General features: G+C 41.7%; 1 protein-coding gene and 1 pseudogene across 3 annotated transcripts in view; one reads left to right on the top strand and one right to left on the bottom strand.

Moving 5' to 3' along the window:
- Positions 1–18,267, top strand: part of LRRC8B (leucine rich repeat containing 8 VRAC subunit B) — a 278,771-nt gene extending 260,504 nt beyond the window's left edge. The window contains exons 4-5 of one of the 3 annotated variants that reach the window (XM_032424309.1): positions 5,039–5,135; positions 18,230–18,267. In XM_032424309.1, the coding sequence (XP_032280200.1) occupies positions 5,039–5,135; positions 18,230–18,252 (120 nt within the window). In that variant the 3' untranslated portion in view covers positions 18,253–18,267. Of the gene's footprint in view, positions 1–5,038; positions 5,462–8,682; positions 8,928–18,229 lie in introns of those variants that run through there. The other 2 variants (XM_032424300.1, XM_032424292.1) reach the window with 2 other exon arrangements.
- A 98-nt stretch (positions 18,268–18,365) lies between these two features.
- On the bottom strand, positions 18,366–20,090 carry LOC116644613 (annotated as a pseudogene).
- Positions 20,091–21,438: the final 1,348 nt, after the last annotated feature.

Below are 21,438 nucleotides of genomic sequence, written 5' to 3'. Positions count from 1 at the left end.
AGGGCAGTAGGAGTCTCCTTTGGGATCATGTACCACCATCACACCCTCATCTGCCCTCCCATAGCCAGGCAGCGTGATTTAAGAGAAAAGGTCTTGTCTCTTGTAACTAGATAGAAGAAGCTTGAAAAAATGAAATCCAATGCCACATGGCCAGAATGATGTCAGCGGCAGAAATGTAACCATGTTGACTTTTCACTCTGTCACGCAGTATGAAAGATGCCCCCAGGCTCAGTACATTGAGAAAGAAACTTCGGCAAACACAGTCATTTACATGTGACTCACTGCAAAGTTTAATGTTCTTGCCCTTTGGGGCCCTGTGGGATGTAACAAAGCAGCAATGTGACCTGACCCCAGTGGTTTTCTTTTGGCCAAAATCCAAATGCTCTGGGCGGTACTGGACTTCGCACATGCATTCCTGCAAGCCCACCATATGGAACTGCATGGCAGTCCTCTTTGCCAGGCCTTTCTAAACCTCCATGTGTCTTTGCCCATGTTGTTCTCTCCATCAGAAGTTCCTTCCTTCCATGGAGATATGGAATAGTATCTATCATCTATCTACCCGTCATCATCTATCTGTGTATTGGTCAACCCTCCATTCATTTTTCCAAGACTAAGATGAAATACGATTTTGTCTCCAACACCTTCTCTGACCACCTTCCTTCTCCGAAATTGGAGTTAGGTGCTTTTATTTGGAATGACAATGTAGTGAGGTTATTTCTAGATTTCCTCCTCACTAAATTGATGACAGAAACCAAATCTTGTTCACTTTTTTATCTACTGCAACCAGTGCAGTGCCTAGCACATTGCAGGTGCAGAACAATAAATAGCAGAAAGCTAGGCATTGGTAAACTGTGTCACGGGGCCAGTGGGTCGCCCAGAATGCCTAACTGCAAGTGTATGTGCCAGAAACTACTAGTGGGTACTTTTGTGGACAGACTATGAAAATGATGAAAAGTCATTGAAGGTTTGTGGGTAAAGAAACAGCATAAGGAAGTAGAACTTTGGGTACATTATTTGAAGGTGTAATGGGTGTGGTGAATTTAAAGGATGAAAATCTTATGCCCATTCTACAGATGAGAAAACTAAGGCTGGAGGAAGTTAAATGTTTTACCAAAACACACAGAGCTAGTAAGCAAAGAAATCTGCTTTAGCAGATCTGTTTTCAGAGTTTGTGTTCTTAGATGCTCTGCAAAACCTCAACCAAATCTTCAAACACTACCTCGAACTTGGGTCCTTTAGGTCTTCGGGGAATGCTCTCTCAGTTGTATTAAGTTTGACTCCAGAATGTCACTAACCCTTACTGGGGCCCACTTTGGTTTCCTCTTCAATAAAATGAGAAACACTGAGCTAGGTGTCTGTGAGGCCAAATTCAGGCTCTGACATACTAGGATTCTCTGTAGGATACCAGCAGACTTCCTAACTTGGCAATCAGCTCAGTCAAAACTTAAGTGCACTGGTGTATTGGCCCTGAAAACCTTTTCATGGCTTGCAATCATGACCCCAAAACACAACAAAGCCTATGAAATATTATCTTAGAGGCCTAATTATTCTTCCCAAATAGGTGTTTAAAATATACTCAGGCATTAAAGTATAACTGTTGAACTCACAGAAAGTATCTTCATCTGAATAGTCTACGTAAGTCCAAGTTTCCACTCCCTCTCCATGGCCTTAGGGACTTCGTTATACCTGTAACTCTGTATCATAGTGAAATAAAGTCCAGCATTGCAAGCCCCAAACCTGTGACACCCCACCGCATCACAGAAATCTCAATCAGACAATGCATGCAATTCTCTGACTTCAGGCTGAATTTTAGGGTCAAACACATCTGAAAATGTGTGGTTCAGAATGAACTCTGAAATGAAAAGTTCCCACCCAAACCACTGAATAACATCCTGTTGTTTTCATCAAATCTATGCAGTAACTCCTTTGATTTGGCTTTCATTTGGAATGATCTGTCCGATGCCATTTTTCTGAAACATTCAGAACAAGATACAATCTCATTATGGTCAGCTACATAGAGTGGACCTTTCAGAGCATAAAGAAACATCTGTCCTCCATCTGCAGTGCTTAGAAAATAGGGCTTTCAATGGAGTACATTGTATGACGCTAATGCTTTTAAAAGGGCAAGAGATCCATTTCTACTAAAATCTCAGTAAGTATGTCTAACAGAATATTTTCATCTTACATACTGTTTTCCAAAGAGCATTTCAAAGAGAAGAGGGTTTAAGAACATAATCTCTAGGTTCAGCCAGACCTGGTTCAAATACTTGTTCTGTCACAGACCAGCTGCATGATCTGAAAAAGTGACTTAAACCTGATAGTTTTAAGTTTTTTCAGGGACGTAAAATAGAGTAATAATACCTGCCCTAGAGATAATGTTTTCAAAGAGACTGGCCTGTAGCAGAGCACTAAGTAAACATCAGTTCTCGTTTCGGCTTTGAGACTGCCGTTGCTCATACCAGGGGCAGAACGGCCCAATTCCTGCTGCAGCTAAAAGAACACAGGGTTTGGAATGAGAGGACCTGAATTTGCACTTCACCTCGGCCACTTACCAGGGGTATGACCTTGGGGAAATTACTGAATCCTTCTCAACTCAACTCCCTCATCTGTAAAACAAGGAAAATAAAAATAGCTAACTCACTGGTAACAATCATAAGGTGCAAATGAGGTGATTTATGTGAATTTACTTTGCCAGTTGCTAAGCTCTGTGTGTATGGGCTTGTTATTGTTAGTATTGTGGACTGAATGTTTGTGTCACCCCAAAATGCAAATGTTGAAACCATAACGTCCAACTTGATGGTATTAGGAGTTGGGGCCTTGCAAGGTAATCAGGTGAGGTCCCGGGGGTGGAGCCTCCATGATACAATCAGTGTCCTTATAAGAAGAGAAAGAGGGGCATCTAGCTGGCTCTTGATCTCAGGGTGGTAAGTTCCAGCCACATGTTGGGTGTAGAGATTACTTAAATAAATAAAAACTTAAAAAAAAAAAGAAGAAAAAGAGGGAAAACCCAGAGCTCTCTCTTTCTGTGTCTTGTGATGGCAAGAAGTCAGCTGTCTAAAAGCCAAGAAGAGAGCCCTCACCAAGAACCGAATTGGCAACACCTTGATCTTGGAAGATCAAGGTGTTGCCAGCCTCTGGAACTGTGAGAAATGTTTATTGTTTAAGCCACTCAGTCTGTGCTATTCTGTCAAAGTGGCCCAAATGGACTGTGACAATAACACCACCAGAACTGAAGAGCACACCTAGTTTTGTTTTGTTTCTTCGAGCATTTTGATTTATAAAAATCTTAGCAGGGCACCTGGGTGGCTCAGTCGGTTAAGCATTCGACTCTTCGTTTCGGCTCAGGTCCTGATCTCAGGGTCCTGGGATCGAACCCAGCGTCCAGCTCCACACTCAGCTCGGAGTCTGCTTGAGAATCTCTCTCCCTCTCCCTCTGCTCCTGCCCCTGCTCACACACTCTCTCTAAAATAAGTAAATCTTAGTTATGTTCTTAAGTGATTATAACTGATTTCCACTTAGCCACCAAAGTAGGGATTCTGGGAATGGACGAAGGCAGCACACGTAGAAGTAGAATGTTCACTTTCCTGACAAAACTTTACCTATGTTTGTTTGTCTTAGCCTGGACTGTGGCCTGAAGAGTCCACATGTCTGAAGAGGTGCTGAGACAGAGAAGGGATGTTGTCTGTGGTTTCTGCCTATCGGGTGTGGTTGCAATGTTACAAGTGCTCGTTTTCCAGATCTCACCTCCCCCACCCTTTCCTAGAGCAGTTCAGCCATCTCCACCCTCCTGGTTACCTGCTCCCCTTCGTCCTTCCCAGAGAGTGGAAGTCAATGGGCCTGGGACTTTGATATCAGCCAGATTTAAGTGTGAATCTTGCCTCCAAAACTTTCTAGCTGTGTTACATTGGTCAAGTCACTTAACCTTTCTACACCTCAGTTTTCTCATCTGTAGAATGGGAGAGAATAATAAGCATCTCCTAAGGGGGTTGGGAAAATGAAGTAAGACAGTACCTTTAAAATTTTTGGAGTCATATCTGACAGCAGATAGGTACTCATCAGTTTTCCCTTCCTTTCTCTGAGCTCTCTTCTTACCCACTTCTCGTTCCTTATACCTGATTATTGATACCTCTCTGGGACCCTTGGTGAGACAATGGCTAACAGTGTCAATAGGTATGGTGAGCCTGCAAGACAGTGACCCTGGGGAAACATTCATCAATACTCCCACACTAAAACTCCCGCCCCAAGTCTTTATAAACACTATGGCTTTGGAATATCTCAGTTAAGACAATAGACTCCTGTGGAATACATTTGCTAATTGAGTATTTGAAAGTGTGTGTGTAAGCTTGGATATTCACAGAACATCAGGTGGATGCACAAAAAACTGGTAACCCTTGTGAAAGATGAAATGAAATGGGGTCACTTATGTCAAGGGCTTTTTTTTTTTTAATTTTATTATGTTATGTTAGTCACCATACAATACATCATTGGTTTTTGATGTAGTGATCCACGATCCATTGTTTTCGTATAACACCCAGTGTTCCACGCAGTACGTGTCCTCCTTAATACCCATCACCGGGCTAACCCATCCCCCCTCCCCCCTTCCCTCTAAAACCCTGTTTGTTTCTCAGAGTCAAGGGATTTTTAAATGGAGCGAGGAGGCCATTAAGGAGATGGGCCTTATGCACGTCCTCACCTGGTGGAACCATGAACTTTTGAACTGGGCCAAGCAGCAAATATTCCAAGGACCTAACCTCAACACTTGTAACTTCCTATAGAGAGAGACTTTGCTTGGTGATAGCCTTAGTAACCAATCATATTCAGCCAAGATTGGTTTACTGCCACCAACACCAATCACAAAAAAAACCTCTTTTATTTTTTTTCAATCAAAAATTTTTGTGTACAACATATATAGGCATTCCCTTTTGTCTTTTAAATCTTTTGGTGGGGGCACTGCTTGGGTTGCTGCCCAAATGTGTGTTTCCTGAATTGCAGTTTTGAGACCCCAAATAAATGCTTTTGTTTGTTTGTTTAATTGTAGCTCAGCCTCTTTTCTCGGTTGACATTTCTGGTGTCTGAAGAAGCGGGATCTGAAGTGACACACCACCTCAACTTGGTGCTGCTGTTGGACCAGCAAGGTACCTGCTTGAACCCTCTGTGCTCTGTTGTCTCCTCACAGCCCAAGTTCCTGTGCTGAGTCCTCCTGGCTCTGAACCTCCCTCCTTGCTTGAAGTTCTAGCCTCTCATTTGGATGTCTGTTTGGTGCTGGCTTGTACAGAGGAGTAAAACTTCTCTGACCCAATTCTGTTAGGTAGAATTTCTCACAGGGGATTCACACATCCCACCTAACTCTATCCAGTACTCACAGGGGATTAACACTTTCCTAATGGTATTCTCTTTGGTAAGGCTTCTGCACAGTATTAACACTCTCCTATCCAGAGTTATCTGGGGAGTAATCTCCATTTAAAATTGCAATGGTCACAGGGGCGCCTGGGTGGCTCAGTCAGTTAAGCATCTGCCTGCAGCTCAGGTCATGATCCCAGGGTCCTGGGATCGAGTCCTGCATCCAGCTCCTTGCTCAGCAGGAAGCCTGCTTCTCCCTCTCCCTCTGCCTTGCCGCTCTGCCTACTTGTGCTCTCTCTCTCTCTATCTGTCAAATAAATAAATAAAATCTTTAAAAATAAATAATTAAATAAAATTGCAATGGTCACTTTGGAGATCCTTTGAAATTTGAAAATGAATTTATTTTCATGCACAACTGGAGATGGGGTATATAACCAAGCAAGATCAATGAGAAGCATATTTCAGTTGGTATTCAGAGGCCTCCAAGTGATCAAATGATTCAAAACTCTCTTCTTTACAAGAAACTAATCCTGGCTCTCTAAAGACAGCTCTGACCTTCTCCAGAGGCTATCCAAAGTAGAAAAGCTTTCTGGAGCTCCTGAATGGACCATGGTCACTAGTACTTCTCCTCTGCCTTCTTTCCCCCATCCTCTACCTATCTACCCCAATGTAGCTGAGCTTCTCATCCATAGCAACAACCTTGAAGGCCCCCTGAATCCTCCAGGCAGTCAAGCACCCTTTGAGATAAACCCTAATGAAGGTGGTTCAGGAACTCCCTCTGTTTCTTAGCACCCTTAAACTAAAGTTAAATTGTGAGCTATTACTGAAGAATTTCCTCATACCCCTCAAGACCCTCTAGAGTCTGCTAAAAAAAAAATTAATTTGGTCATTCAAACTTACGAAGTTTGGTTATTCTGTCTCTACCAACTTATTCATATGCTTATAAGTGAAAGCCATGCTAGGGACCCTTTAACTTAGATCAATCCACCTTAAAGCAGCACCCTTAAAAGAGAGGAATCCAAACTTCTGGGAGACAATAGAATATGCCCCTGATTGATGTACAGAAGCTTCTAAAAGACAAAATGACTTCAGAAACAGTTCTAAAAGGATCCTTATAACATACAAATAGTATAAAAGTCTTTTGTAAAAGACTTTGGCCATCTGAGCCAGTAACCCTAAATTTGTCCATCTGCTAAAACCATAAAACCAAAAGAATCCAACTATTCTTTTTGAGTTTCATACCTGAGGCATTGCTAAAATTCAAAACAAAACAAAACAAAACAAAAATAAAAATTATAAGTTCTCTTCATCTGTATGCTTATATGATTATGTCATAGATATGTGATCTTGTTCTACCTCTGGATGGTATTAGTTCGTAAAAGCACTCTATTTAATTGGCTTAAGGAAAGTCAAATGCTTATAAATTAAATGTTCTTAAAGTTCTCAGAAGTATAATGAAAACTAACCCAAAATTTTTCCAAGTTCATATAATCTAAAATAATCTTTGATAAATGAAAACTAACTCAAGTTTGTTGGTTTAATCCTGTCTTCAGAATTATCAGCATTAAATATGATGAGATCAACCACTTTTTTTACCTGGGTTTACTAATCAGATAAGCTCATATAATCTCTATGATACAAAATTTGTCAACAACAGCAAAAAATAATTTAAAATGATAATCAGCTATATAATGGCTAATCCAGGTATAATTACTAAAAACGAGTAATTTAAGTAAATATAAATAAGATCAAAGTTTATACTAAGTTAAACTAAATAATGGATATTCATTTAATATCTAAATCATCTTTCCAAATAAGACAAACATCAAATGCTAAACATAAGTTTATCTACTTTTGGCTTTTTATTTTATTTATTTACTTATGATTCTATTTATTTGTCAGAGAGAGAGAGAGAGAGAATACAAGCAGGGAGAGTGGCAGGCAGAGGGAGAAGCAGGCTCCCCACCCAACAAGGAGCCCGGTGCAGGACTCGATCCCAGGACACTGGGATCATGACCTGAGCCGAAGGCAGACGCTTAACGACTGAGCCACCCAGGCGTCCCTACTTTGGGCTTTTTAATTTAAATTTAAAAATATTATGAAAAAGAATAATTTCATAAAATGAAAAATAAAATGCACTCATGGGGGTAGACTGAAAATAGAAATATTGTGTTAGTTTATTAGACTCGTATTTCAGTCACACGGTTTTATACATGTATGTGCTGGGATGTAGCACACACTGTATTTCCTGCTGTGGAATGATCCAATATATTTAAAAGCCACTGCTCTTCATACCACAGTAAACTGAGCAACAGAAGTTCTATGTGGCCAACTGAAAAGGCCAATACCCAAAAACCACCCTTTCTGTCCTGTAGACACAGTGGTAACTCCTCAAGGCCAAGCTGTAATCACTCTTTGATGGCTTCATACTTTGTTGCCTTGTCTTTTCCAACTTACAGCCAGGCAACAATCTTTGTTTAAAAGAACTTCCCCCATTCCGTATAACTCCTGGCAAGGCTGGGGATTCTGGTGGTGGTTCCTCTGGGAGATGTAGCTCTGCCATCAGTTTAGGAGCTGTTGCTTCTTTCAAATTCTTATTCTGCCTCACTCAACTTAGAACAACCCTCCTCAGCAATAATATGGGGATCCTATTGCCCTTGCCTGTCCTACCATTTCCAGCCTAGCAGAGCAATGTTAGGATGAGTGTGTAGACAAATAAATCTCACACTATAATTTTCCTAGAAGTGTATGGTTTATTTTAACTATACTATATAGAAGGAATTTATATTCATTTAATGCAATGCATAAGCAATTATACTATCCTTTAAGAGTAAATCTGTAATTATTCTTTAACAACTGTCATACATCATTTCTTTTCTAGATAAGTTTTTGAAATTAAAATTGAGGGGCGCCTGGGTGGCTCAGTCGTTAAGCGTCTGCCTTCGGCTCAGGTCGTGATCCCAGGGTCCTGGAATCAAGCCCCGCATCGGGCTCCCTGCTCAGCAGGAAGCCTGCTTCTCCCTCTCCCACTCCCCCTGCTTCTGTTCCCTCTCTCGCTGTGTCTCTCTCTGTCAAATAATAAATAAAATCTTCAAAAAAAAAAAAAGACCCCCCCCTTGCCCCTCCACTTTCAGTTATCTGTAACTTACCACAAGTTGGTACATTGTCTTTACAACAAAGGTCAAAACATTTATCTTTTTCTCCCTACATCCAGAGTTCTAAAACTCTTGTTAAATATTCTTATTTTTCATGACAAATGTATGTATTTGCATAAGTTTAATAGAAATCTGTTCTTATAAAAGGATGCCCAACACTCATAACCTCTGCTTCTTTGATCCACAGTTGACAAAAGACAACATACGTCAATGTTGTAAGGGCCTAATTGCTTGTGGTAGAGCAATCTTTTCACAGTGTGTTCTTGGGGAGTGAAATCTTAAACATCACACCTTACAAACCCGGAGATTTCATCTCTTAGAGAAGACATCTCCAAAAAGACTCCCTTCAACCCCATTGGCAAGACTCCCATGAGGTACAATGAGCCAATCCTTGTGCCAGCAAACGCCAAGAAAAAGACCCTTGGATTCACCAGTCATATATCAAAAACAAAACAAAACACCAAATCCTGACCAGACCTACACACCAACTGGTGACCTAAAAATAAAAATTTCCAGGAATTGAAGCAGATGAAAGCTGAAAGAGACAACTTTCCCAGGATGACCCCACCAGGCCTATATACCATTTTCTCACTGTTGCTTCTTACCTTGGTTTTTTGTTTTTGTTTTCCCCTCTTTCTCTTAGAGAGACAATGCTCTTACCCACATTTCTCAGTCTACTGCAAAAGGAAGAAACCTCTCTGACTGTTAGATCTATCACCAAAAAACACAATGTCAGAGATCCCTTGGTCTTCCCTATACCTAATTTCTCTTTAGTCCCAAATGCTACTGTTGATTATACCCACAAACCTATAAATGTTACCTCTCAGGTTACGTTATTACAACCAGGTATTCCCCTACCTCCTTCAACCTTTTCCCAGTCATGTCTGTACTAGCTCAACTGACCACCTTGTAAATAGAGTTGCCAACAAGGACTCCATTTTTGTACTTTGTAATCAATCTTGTTAAAAAATGAAACTGTGCTGTCCCTGCTGATTTGCGAAAATTAACGTGAGGTTTTACTTCCTTAGAACTGCTCTATCACACTGAAGTTTACTGAACCCTTAGATACTTAATAATCCAACATTCTTAACAATTTCTTAGATTAATGCCAAATGTCCATGAGGTTTATAATTTATTTTTTGCTAATTGCTCTTTTTATGCTTGTCACCTTGCTAAAACCTCCATAAGCATTTGATTATGGTCACTCCATGAATTGATTCATCTGAAACTCCATGTGACCTCATAACGCCCCAGATGAGTAAACTGCCTAAGAACCATTTCCTGACAGCCCCCTTATTGCTCACATGTGGCCTGACCCTAACGACAGGGATGCCTTAAAACAACCTTCAATGATTAAAAATGCTCCCCAATGCCATACATGACTTCCTGGGATAGGCCTATTCCAGCAACGAGGGACTAAGTCATCTATGGTTGATCAGCAATGCTTTCTGGGAAAGATCCTGATCAAAAGGGGCCATGTGAAAGGTGAAATGAATTAGGGTTACTTATGTCAAGAGGTATTTAAGTGGAGCCAAGAGGCCATTATAGAGACGAGCCTTATGCACATCCTGGTGGAACCATGAACTTTTGAACTGGGCCAAACAGCAAATATTCCAAGGACCTAGCCTCAACGCCTGTAACTTCCTATAGTGAGAGACTTTGCTTGGTGATAGCCTTAGTAACCAATCATATTCAGCCAAGACTGGTTTTCTGCCACCAACACCAATCACAATTTTTGTAAACAACATATGCAGGCCTTCCCTTTTGTCTTTAAAAACCCTTGACTTTTGTGCCCTCGGCTGGAGGTGGGGGTACACTTTGGATTCCTGCCCAAATCTGTGTTCCCCAAATTGCAATTCTGAGACCCCAGATAAATGCTTTTGTTTTTTTGTAGCTCAACCTCTTTTCTCAGTTGACATCTTGTATACCCTTTTCTCTGTGTATCTTTTTATATTCTCTTTTCTTTTTGTATCCTGTGCATGTTTTGCCTATTCACAAATTCCTTTAAAAATGTTAGTGGTGTTGGGGAGCACCTAGTTGGCTCAGTCGGTGGCACATGCGATTCTTGATCTTGGGGTTGTGAGTTTAAACCCCACATTAGGTGTAGAAATTACTTAAAGATAAAATCTTTAGGGGCACCTGGGTTGCTCAGTCAGTTAAGTGTCCAACTCTTGATTTCAGCTCAGGTCACCATCTCAAGGTTGTGAGATAGAGCCCTGGTCCTACATCAGGCTGCTCGGTACAGGGTCTGCTTGAGAGATTCTCTCTCTCCTTCCCTCTCCACCTGCTTGTACTCACTCTCTCAAATAAATACATACATACATAAAATCTTTTTAAAAGTAAAAATAAAATCTTTAAAAAAATATCAATGATGTTGAAATAATTTCTTGATTTGCATAATCTAGAAACAATTCTCGCATGTCTTGGAGTACACCTTCTAAAGCTTTCTAATAATATGGACAAGGGAATTTTTGGCTCTTGAAGCTGAAAACCACTGTCTATTAATAGCCTATTAATAGCCAGAAAAAGAGATTCTAATCCTGTGGCCTCCTTGCCATAGAATATTTGTAACCTCTTTCCTCAAGATTTGCAAAGTAACCATTTGTTACTAATAATAGCAGTAATTTTATGGAAATCTTACTATGTGTGGAGTACTGTTCTATGTACATTTCACACATTTCAAGTTAATTTTCACAACAACCTTATGAGGTAAGTGGTTACATATTAGAAAATTGGATCTCAGAAAGTTTCCTAACTAGAGGTGACAGGGCTGAGATTCAAACCTGTTACAGGTTTATTATAAGGAGCATAGGACAGTTACAAAGATTAAGCACATTAATTCATTTAAAGTGCTTAGAACAGGGGCGCCTGGATGGCTCAGTCGTTGGGCGTCTGCCTTCGGCTCAGGTCATGATCCCAGGGTCCTGGGATCTGGCCCCACATCGGGCTCCCTGCTCAGTGGGAAGCCTGCTTCTCCCTTTCCCACTCCCTCTGCTTGTGTTCCCTCTCTCACTTCACTGTGTCTCTCTGTCAAATAAATAAAATCTTTAAATAAATAAATAAATAAATAAATAAATAAATAAATAAATAATAAAGTGCTTAGAACAGTATTGCTTGCAGTAACTCTCTCCGTTAAGTACCAACACTAAGAATCTGGAGTCAGGGAGGAATTTTGTAAGAGATATGATTGAGTCTGCAAAAGTACATGAAGTTATTTTGATAAACTGAAATGTAAGTTAAAGTCCCATTTATTCTGTGACTAAGAGTTCTACGTTTTTCAAGATAGTTGTCCCCTTGTTTTTATTTCCTGTGAGTGCCATTTCTCAGACCTTCTGCCACCAATTCCAAGTAATTTGTGCCCCCTCTCCCCTACCACCATTTTTATGCTTTTTCATCATAGAGATTTTTAACATAAAATCAGAGGAAGGTAACACTTTAATTTTTTTAAAGATTTTATTTAGTTATTTGAGAGCTTGTTTGGAGAGAGAGAGTGAGCAAGAGAGAGCATGAGCGGGGGTAGGAACAGAGGGAAAGGGAGAAGCAGACTCTCCTGCTGAGCAGGGAGCCCTACGCAGGGCTTGATTCCAGGACCCTGGGATCATGACCTGAACTGAAGGCAGACACTTTACCAACTGAGCCACCCAGGTGCCCTGGAAAATAACATTTTAAAGTGCAACATCAGGATGACCACCCACACAAGCAGAAGTTTTGCTATTGGATCTTTCCGTCGTGGTTTTTATTCGGTTTTGTTTCTACCTGTGAGAGATAAGAACAGGTGGAACAGGAGACCTGCAGAGCAATTTTCCATTTCTAGTGGTTAGTGCATAAAGATAATCTGAGATCCTCTGTTTCCAACATGTATAAAAATAGTGACCACATAACTGCTTGCTATATAAAACAAAGGAACAAGTAATATCTGAGCCTGACTGACTGAAAATACACCATGTTTCTGTAGTTGAATGTCAGGCTCATAAAAATATAAAGTAAGAGGAAAAAAAATACCTGCCTATTGCCACCAGAAACATGCTGTCCTATATGATAGTCACTAGGCACATGTGGCTACTAAGTTCTTGAAATGTGGCTAGTTTTAATTGAGATGTTCTGTAGGTATAAAATACACACTGGATTTCAAAGAATTAGTTAAAAACAATAAAATATATCAATATTTTTATATGGATTACATGGTAAAAGGATAGGACTTTGGGTTAAATAATATCATCAAAATCAATTTTATTACTTTCTTTTTATTTTTTAAAAATGTGTATACTAGAAAACATGAAATTACCTGTGTAGCTTGCATTATATTTCTTCTTGGTACCACTGCTCTAAATTAAAGTCTCAACTTTGTCTTTACCCGATCCTTAAGTCTCCAGGACCTTAGAAACATACATATGTATTAGTTTACAATATAAAATTAGTATATAATATAAAAATATAGATGTATTAATATATAAAGTGACCACATTCATATCTGGAAATAAGTACATTTATTATGTACCTACTAAGAGTACAAAGATTAATAACACAGGTTTCCTGTCCTTAAGAACAAGTGAACTAAGATTCATTGAGTCCTGCTATGAGCCAGGCCCTGGGCAACCTTGCAAATAAGATATTATAATTATAATTTCCACTACACAGCTTGACTCCAGCTTCACAGCCTTCTCTATCTGGGGGCCAGAAAGTTTCTTCAAACAGATGAGCATAGGTACCATGGTCTTCTCTACACCCTTAGTCATAAATACCCTTCTTCCAACTCTAGCCTGTATGTCTTAGTCCATTTGGGCTACTATAACAAAATCCCATAGACTGAGTAGCTTCTACACAACGTTTATTTCTCATAGTTCTGGAGGCTGGAAAACTTAAGACCTGGTGCCAGCATGGTTGGGTTCTAGTGAGGGTCCCCTTCTGGGTTGCAGACTGCTGACTCCTTGCTGCGTCCACACATGGTGGAAGGGGCAGGAAGCTCTGTGGGATCTCTTTTATAAGGTCACTATTCCTATGTATGAGGGCTCCCAGCTCATGGCTTAATCACCTTCCAAAGGCCCCACCTCCTAATACCATCACATTGGGGGTTAGGATTTCAACATATCAGTTTGGCCAGTGTGTGTGGGGGGGGAGGGGGATATACAAGCATTCAGACTATATAGCACTGTGTAACTTTCCTAAAGAGACCAAATAAATGGGTGGGTGAATGTGTGCTTTCTCTCTCTCTCTCTCTCTCTCTCTCTCTCTTCTTTTTTTTTATTAGAGATCGGGAAGGACAGAGGGAGAGGGAGAGAGAGAATCTTAAGCAGGCTCCATGCCCAGCACAGAGCCTGACGCTGGGCTCCATCTGATGACCCTGAGATCATGACCTGAGCTGAAATCAAGAGTCAGACGCTTAACCCACTGAGCCACCTAGGGGCCCTGGATGTGTGCTTTCTATATTGTATGTTCCAGGGACAAGACCTTTCTTTACCTTTAAATTTGTGAACCTTTGGAATCCCATTAGATAATTAACTGCAAGAAGGTAATAATGATAATAGTGACCATCCTAGAAAAGCAAAGAAACTTCATTTCTCAAAATGATTTACTTCTCAGGCATCTTGGCTTCTTACCACATGGCATCACCAGAGGTTACTCTTATTTTTCTTGAAGACAAAAGCAGTCATTCTTTTAGATCTAATTCATTTGATAAGTTTTATTGTTTGTTGAGTAACATGTTTCCATTGTATCCATTTGATTTCCAAATGGCAGCTCACACTTCACATGCCCCAAACTGAATTCCAGATACGCCATGCCTCCCCACCTGTCCCCTGAAACTACTGTCAGTTGCAGAAAATGAACACTCCATTCTTCCTGGTAACCAGGCTAAAAACCATGGAGTTAGCCTTCACCCCCTATTTCTTTCACACCCACCTCTACTCTGGCAGCCCTGGCAGCTCTACCTTCGAAATAACATATAGGCTACAATCCAAGCACTTCTCACCACCAAATGCCAATTCCCTTGGTCCCATCCATCATGGGGCCTCCCTTCAATTATGGCAAAGGCAGCCCCATTTTGTCCCCCTTCAGTGTATTCTCCACGTAGGAGCCAGAGTTACCTTAACACAACTTAGATCATATCTCCTCTACACAAAACCATCTGAGAGCAACCATGGGCAAATCCTCTTCAGTGGCCTCTAAAGCCCCACGCTCACAGATTCTAGCCATTTTTGGACTTCTTGCTATTTCTCAAAAGCAGAGGTAGTCCCCGACTCCAGGGCCTCCCCACAAAATGCTCTTCCTCTGCCATCCACCTGGCGCACCTCACACCCGCTTCCGCCCTCTCCTCAGCTGCCTCCTCTCTAGGGAGGGCTTCCTAGCCCAGTGTATTTCCCACTTGCAATCGTCCTGCACAAATACTCCCTTGCCCTGTTCTGTGTTACTTTATGACCCCTATTGCCAGCTAATATATTATGCCTTCTACGCATTGTGTATCTCCCCCACAAAGAATTTAAACTCCACAAATGTGGGGATGGTATTTTATTCATTACTATCTTCCCAGTGCTTAGAACAGAGCCTGCCACAAAATAGATGTTCAATAAATATCTGTTAGATGATTGAATGGCATTTTCATGATGAGGAAAACGAGGCCCAGAGAAGCTCTGTTTTAGCCCAAGGTCACAGGACTAGTGCGTGCAAGGGTCAGGCCCGGGACTCAGCCAGGGCTCCTTCCACTCTCTCTGTCTGGGTCAGGAGGTAAGGCGGTGGCTGCCCTGTGGGAGACGCACACACCAAGGTTCAAATGTGAATCTTGCTGGAAGCACTGAGCTGCAACAGAAACAACTATTTGGGCAGCATTTTTGACAATCTCTGAGATTAAGGAAAGTCATTTGAAGGCATATGCTGAAGCTTTCCAGTTTTAAGACTGGCTTTAACTACTTTTCTTTCAGCTGTAGCTTTCTGGGGTAATGAATGTACCATATGTTGGTATCTCCAGGTTCTCATACAAATTAGGGAACTAAAAAATGCCAGATGATTAAAACAGACTTCTGCTTGTTTCCATGGGAAATCAACCTCTGCGAAACCTTAGGAAATGGGAGGGAGAGTGTGGTTCATTTCGAGGTGTTCATTCCCTGGTGTGTGGCTACCCTCTGCCTGCAGCCCAGGCTCCAGCCCCCGGGCTGTTAAAAATTTTGGACAGGCCAGACACTGTCCTAGGCTCCCGCTGTGCTGGTGGTCGAGTGAAACCAAGGTCAGCATGTCTTGTCTGAGTGTCCTTTGAGCGTCCGCCACCAGGGTCTGGCGCTATACTCCAGGCCCTCGAGTGTCAGGGCCTGGCCAACCAGGCTACAGAAGGCACCTACTAATGACACACGGACACTTGATAATGCAGGTCCCCAAGCCTCAACCTCCCAGGGCGGTTTCAGCATGTTTCGAGCCCTCTAGCGAGTCTTCTGGCAGTCAGAGGGATGCACCATTAAGGATTCTTCTGGAAGAGTCACTGTTTGCTACTTGTAAGTAGATGGAGCTAATTCAGGGGCGTGGGGGGAGCATTCTGGAAACATAGCCAAGTATGCCCTGGGAGGCTGTGCCAACGATGTCTCCGGAGGCTGTGAGGATGACTTGTTCCCACCTGCCCCAGAATTAGCACCAATTTGCCTAAATGAAAGAATGCTGAGAGAAAAGGCTGCAAAAGATTTCAATGTTGTCTTGCCAGTGGTAATCTCTAGCTTGTCTGGGGGAAATTGGTTCAGGAGCATACTCTAGACTAAGTTGAGAGGGAAAAGATAACCTTTCTCTGCTTTCTTCACCCAGAGTGTAAGTCGGGCATGCCAGGGTGAAGCCCAAAGCTGGCGTGTCGGCTGTAACAGAGAACGGAGAGTTTAAATTTGGATTCAGACAGCCCTGAGTTCTCCTGCTTCTTCTCTAACTTACAAGCTGGGAGGCCTCCAGGAACTCACAGGCACAGTTTGAGTCTCTGTGAGGTGGGATGATCATACCTCCCCCTCCGCCCCAGGGAGGTTATGAGGATGAAATCAACTAACTCAAGTCAAAGCACTCATACGAGGTCTGGTAGGCAAGAGGTATGCAGTGCCTTGGGCCTTCTCTTTTCTTTCCCTCTGTTGCCATGTTTTACTGCCAAAATTGGAAACAGATACCTTGGTGAGCAACAAATAGATAGTGGCCTCTCTCTTGCCATAACCACCGTCACCAGCATCAGCAGCTTGATTCTTCTCAGAAGTGCTACTAGGATGTAGACAGCACAGAGGACTCCAAATCTTCACAAAGAACATACCCATTGACTTATAACTCATCAGCCAGGCTGGGCTGTCTTGCCTAGTGGAATGTTTCTCAGAGAAGCTAAGTGGGGAGGGACACTTACGTTGCCTTCAGCAAAATAAGCCACTGGTAGGACCCCATGGAATTAAGACCATAGATCATAATGCATTTCAAATGCCTTGCCCTAGGCTAGTCAAAATCTTTTGACTCTTCTTTCTTCAAATGACTCACAGGCATGGTTCCTTAGCATGGGGCCAACCTAACAGGTTCTGCGAAAGCCAGAGTACAGGAAGCAGTGTTATCATTTTGTGGTCCTGGGGAGGCTTTTAGTAAATCAATCTTTCCCTTACAGCTATGATATCCAAAGTCATGCTCTGGTGACATGCTCTATTTCTGTAGATTCATGTAATAGCAGCTTAATACTGGATTTTGTTTCTACCCAACCCAGTTCTGACACCGACTATCTAGAGTTGGCGCAGACTCCACAAGTCCAGGGCAAAGCCCTCCACACGACTGCCCTCCCTTCAGATGCTAGTTACAAGTTTCAGGGAGTCCCCAGGCCACCCAAACTTCTGCCCAGCTGGCTACAAATATGGCAGTTCCATAACTTCTTCAGGTTTGATAATTCACTAGAATGACTCATAGAACTCAAGAAAATGCTATACTTATGACTACAATTGTATTTGAAAGGATACAACTCAAGAAGAGCCAAATGAGGAGAGCCTAGGACAGAGCTCAGCTTCTGTGCCCTCTCCCCACAAAGTGAGAGAGAATGTGTCACCCTCCAGGCACTTCTATGAGTTCACCAACTGGGAAGCTCCAATGAGCCTTGAGGTCAGAGTTTTTATTGGGGTTTCATTATGAAGACATGATTGATCTCAATCTCTCCCCTCCCCAACTCCCAGTCCCTGCAACTTTCCCTCACCCCGGGTCAGGCTGGGCCAAAATTCCAACACTCTAATCACGTGGCTGGCCTTTCTGATGTCCAGCCTCCATCCTGAAGCTATCTAAAGGCCCACATGAGTCATCTCATTAGCTTAACAAAGATACTTCTATCATTCAGGAAATTCCAAGGGTTTTAGGAGCTCTGTATCAGGAAGAGGGGCGGCAAAGACCAAATATATTCTTTATTATATCATAGTCTCTTATTATTATTTACAAAACGTAAGGGCTTTGAGCTTAAGCTTTTTCCTTTGGGCAGTGGGGAATCACTTAAAGCAAGTGATTTATTGAGCAGCTACTATGGGCCATTCAAAATACACATGCTGAGAGCTATACTTTTGGAAGATAATTTAGATGATTGCATGGAGGGTGGTCTGCATGAAGTGAAGACAGGAGACTAGGAAGGAGGCGGTAGCCCAGTGTAGCCATAAAGCAATGAGAGCTAACCTAGGGGAGCACAAGTGGAAATAGAAAATTTTGGAGGCATTTGAGAGAGGTTTTGAAGGAAGATTTCAACTTACCACCTTTTTTTGTTTTTGTTTTTACAGAACATCCATTGATCTTTATTTGATTTGATAAAAATCCGCATTATTAAAAGACAGGTAATAATTTAAGTTTATATTGAATCTAACATATTAAGTTCTGTAGTATTTAGAATATTACATAAGAAATGTCAGCTGGGGAAACAGGGTAAAAGCATCACTATATCTGCAGGTGTGGTCCATAGTGTGCAACACATAAAAATAATCCTAGAGACAATGCAACTGACTTACTTTGGTAAAGTGTTTTCCTTTTGGGGAGAGAAAGGGTGGCAAAGAGGGGCGGGAATTCAAAGGCATAAGCAGAATGGCTTCTCCCATTTCAAAATGGTAATAAAATTATTTAGATCATGGCACTAGGGCACCTTTGAGGAAAAAAACACACCTTGATCAGAGTAGGCTCATTGCATAATTTTTTAGTAATATGTACAATTTTCAAGTAATGGAGAGGACTTAAGGAATAATTTTACTTTAACTGTGGCTATCTATTTTTCTTCTTGCCCTCTGGGGCTTGATCTATTTCAGAATTACATGGATACATCTTCACACAGTTTCTAGAAAACCAGACTCTTATTCTTGAAACACCTTCTATCAAAGGAATCATCAAGAATTTTACCTCTATACAATCAGTATCATAACCGTCTCATGGCTGAAATGAACTCCCTTTTCTATAGCTTTATTCGAAGCTCTTCAGTGCAGGGGCTTGTGAAGAAGGTTTTCATTCCTTTTGATTCCTTTATTCAAAAGACAGCAGGTACCACTATAATCTTCTATTGCTTTATACTGAATGCTTTTTTTTTTTTTTTCCTTAGAGAGAGAGTGAGAGAGTGTCCATGGTGGGGAGGAGGGGAGGAGAAAGAATCTTAATCAGTGTCCACACCTTATGCAGAGCCTGACCTGGGGTTCAATCTCATGACCCTGAGATCATGACCTGAATGGAAATTAAGAGTCTGATGCTTAACTGACTGAGCCACCCAGATGCCCCCTCCCCGACTTTTTTTAGAGGCAGGGAGGGACGGAGGGAAGGGGAGAGAGGAAATCTTAAGCAGGCTGCACGTCCAGTGTGGAGTTGATCTGGGGCTCAATTTCACAACCCTGAGATCATGACCTGAGTGGAAATCAAGAGTGGGATGCTTAACTGACTGAGCCACCCAGGCGCCCCCACTTTTGACTCTTTTATCTGTTTTTTGTCTCAATTGTTCTACTGTTAAGTTCTACTGGTGACAGCCTTCTCTAATTGGCCACTCTAGCCCATCTCCTTCAGGGACCCTGACCATGTAAATACCTGTTTAAAATTCCTCCATCTACTTCCCGTAATCATAAGGTAAAACAAAGACCTCATCTAGTTGGTAATACTGAATTCAATCCTTAACCTTTTCTTCAATCCATGATTCAAAAGAAGTTTTGTTTGTGAGAATTATTTTCATCTGGTTACAAAATAACATCCCAACAGCTATGGTTGTTCCTAAAGCTAATCCCCAGGCAGACAAGGTGGCCCCAAATGCTGCTAACTCAAAGGGAATAATTGGAAGAGGATCTCTCCAAGCTGCATTCATATCAATCTTTACCATATTTCACCCAAAGGAGAGCCAACTATAAAGCTGTGTAAACATAGTCATAACAAAAATGAAGGCAGCATGAATACACACCGGTGGTGCTCAAAGGAGAAACAGTGTGAAGGAAGCATGATTTTGGGAACCACAACAGTTGTTGATCCAAGGACAGTGATGGTCCATCTTCATCACACATCTGTTAGACCTTTTCCAGTGATGCAACGGTGGTGCTTCGTATGCTTGGCAGACTTCACTATCCTGAGAATTTTCTGGTTTCTACCCCAAAGGGACAAGGCCAGGACCAATAAACATAGCATTGAAGTAATTATAAAGAATTTTATAGGGGCGCCTGGGTGGCTCAGTCGTTAAGCGTCTGCCTTCGGCTCAGGTCATGATCCCAGGGTCCTGGGATCGAGCCCCGCATCGGGCTCCCTGCTCCGCGGGAAGCCTGCTTCTCCCTCTCCCACTCCCCCTGCTTGTGTTCCCTCTCTCGCTGTGTCTCTCTCTGTCAAATAAATAAATAAAATCTTTAAAAAAAAAAAAAAGAATTTTATAATTTATAACTTATCAACATGATGAAATAAAGTCACACTTCCTCCAGTGGTATGTAAAGGCCAGGACCACAACATGGGGTCAATCATGGCCATGGTAAAACATGTTGCTGTATCCCCAAGGGTCTGATGGGACCCCAGGGACACAGTCTCATTCTTAGAGATTTTCAGACTTGATAACCAAGCAGAACGTAGCCATTTTGGTGAGAAAGAATGAATGCCTTCCTACGTTTAGAAAATCATAGATCCCCTTTTTCTGTGCACACATTTCCATGTGCCACAAATCCATGTGTGTTCCTTCATTGTCATGCCTTCAAGTTATGGGATGTTAACACAGATTATGCCATTTTCACTGTTAACACATGCATAGCTCTTTATCTTGACCAGAAGACTCCAGTATCTTGGCTTGAAACTCAATCTCATCTGGTCCCTGGTGCCTGCCCCTCAGCCATTGCATTTCCTGTTCCACCTGGAACAGGTTTTTCTCCTCATCAGATAACTCCGTCTGGGTACCTCAGTCCAGCACAAGCAGAAAGCAAACCCTGGTTACAAGAAGGCAGAATGCAGGAACTGTCCCGGCCAATCTGGTCTCTCTACCAGTTCTCTCCCCCATTCAAAGTTTTGTCTCTGTTACAAACTACTACATGATGACTAGAGAAGACTAGTTGAAGAGTTTAGCTACTTTCTAAAGAAATCCAAGTAATATTGATGAACTGGCTCCTTTGTGATTAACAGAGGTTTGTGTTCTAAACATTGAAAACTCAACTAGCAGAAAAGATCTTAATATTTCAGCTCTTGAGCAACCTTCAGCACCTCTGTCCTGATTTTTAAATGCCATATTTCCATTATTCTTCTGAACAAAAATGTTGACTCCTCTTGTCTTCCAATGGCTAAACTATTTCTGTTTTAAAATGAACATTGTCAGTTTTTACTTTTCAAACAGACTTTTGAAATGTGTTCTCTTTGGAGGGCAAGGTGCTCCCTTCCCCTGCAGATCACAAATTCACGAACCAGTGGGGGAATGTTGGGATGTACCCCTCTGGAAACCGGGTACAAAAAAGAACCTGTAACATTGATATGTTAAAACTGGCTATTTCTTCCTGCATGCAGATTT

Source organism: Phoca vitulina, unplaced genomic scaffold, assembly GCF_004348235.1.
Source record: "Phoca vitulina isolate PV1807 unplaced genomic scaffold, GSC_HSeal_1.0 scaffold2, whole genome shotgun sequence".
In the NCBI taxonomy this organism is placed as follows: Eukaryota; Metazoa; Chordata; class Mammalia; order Carnivora; family Phocidae; genus Phoca; species Phoca vitulina.
This window is presented reverse-complemented; position numbering and strand designations above follow the sequence as displayed.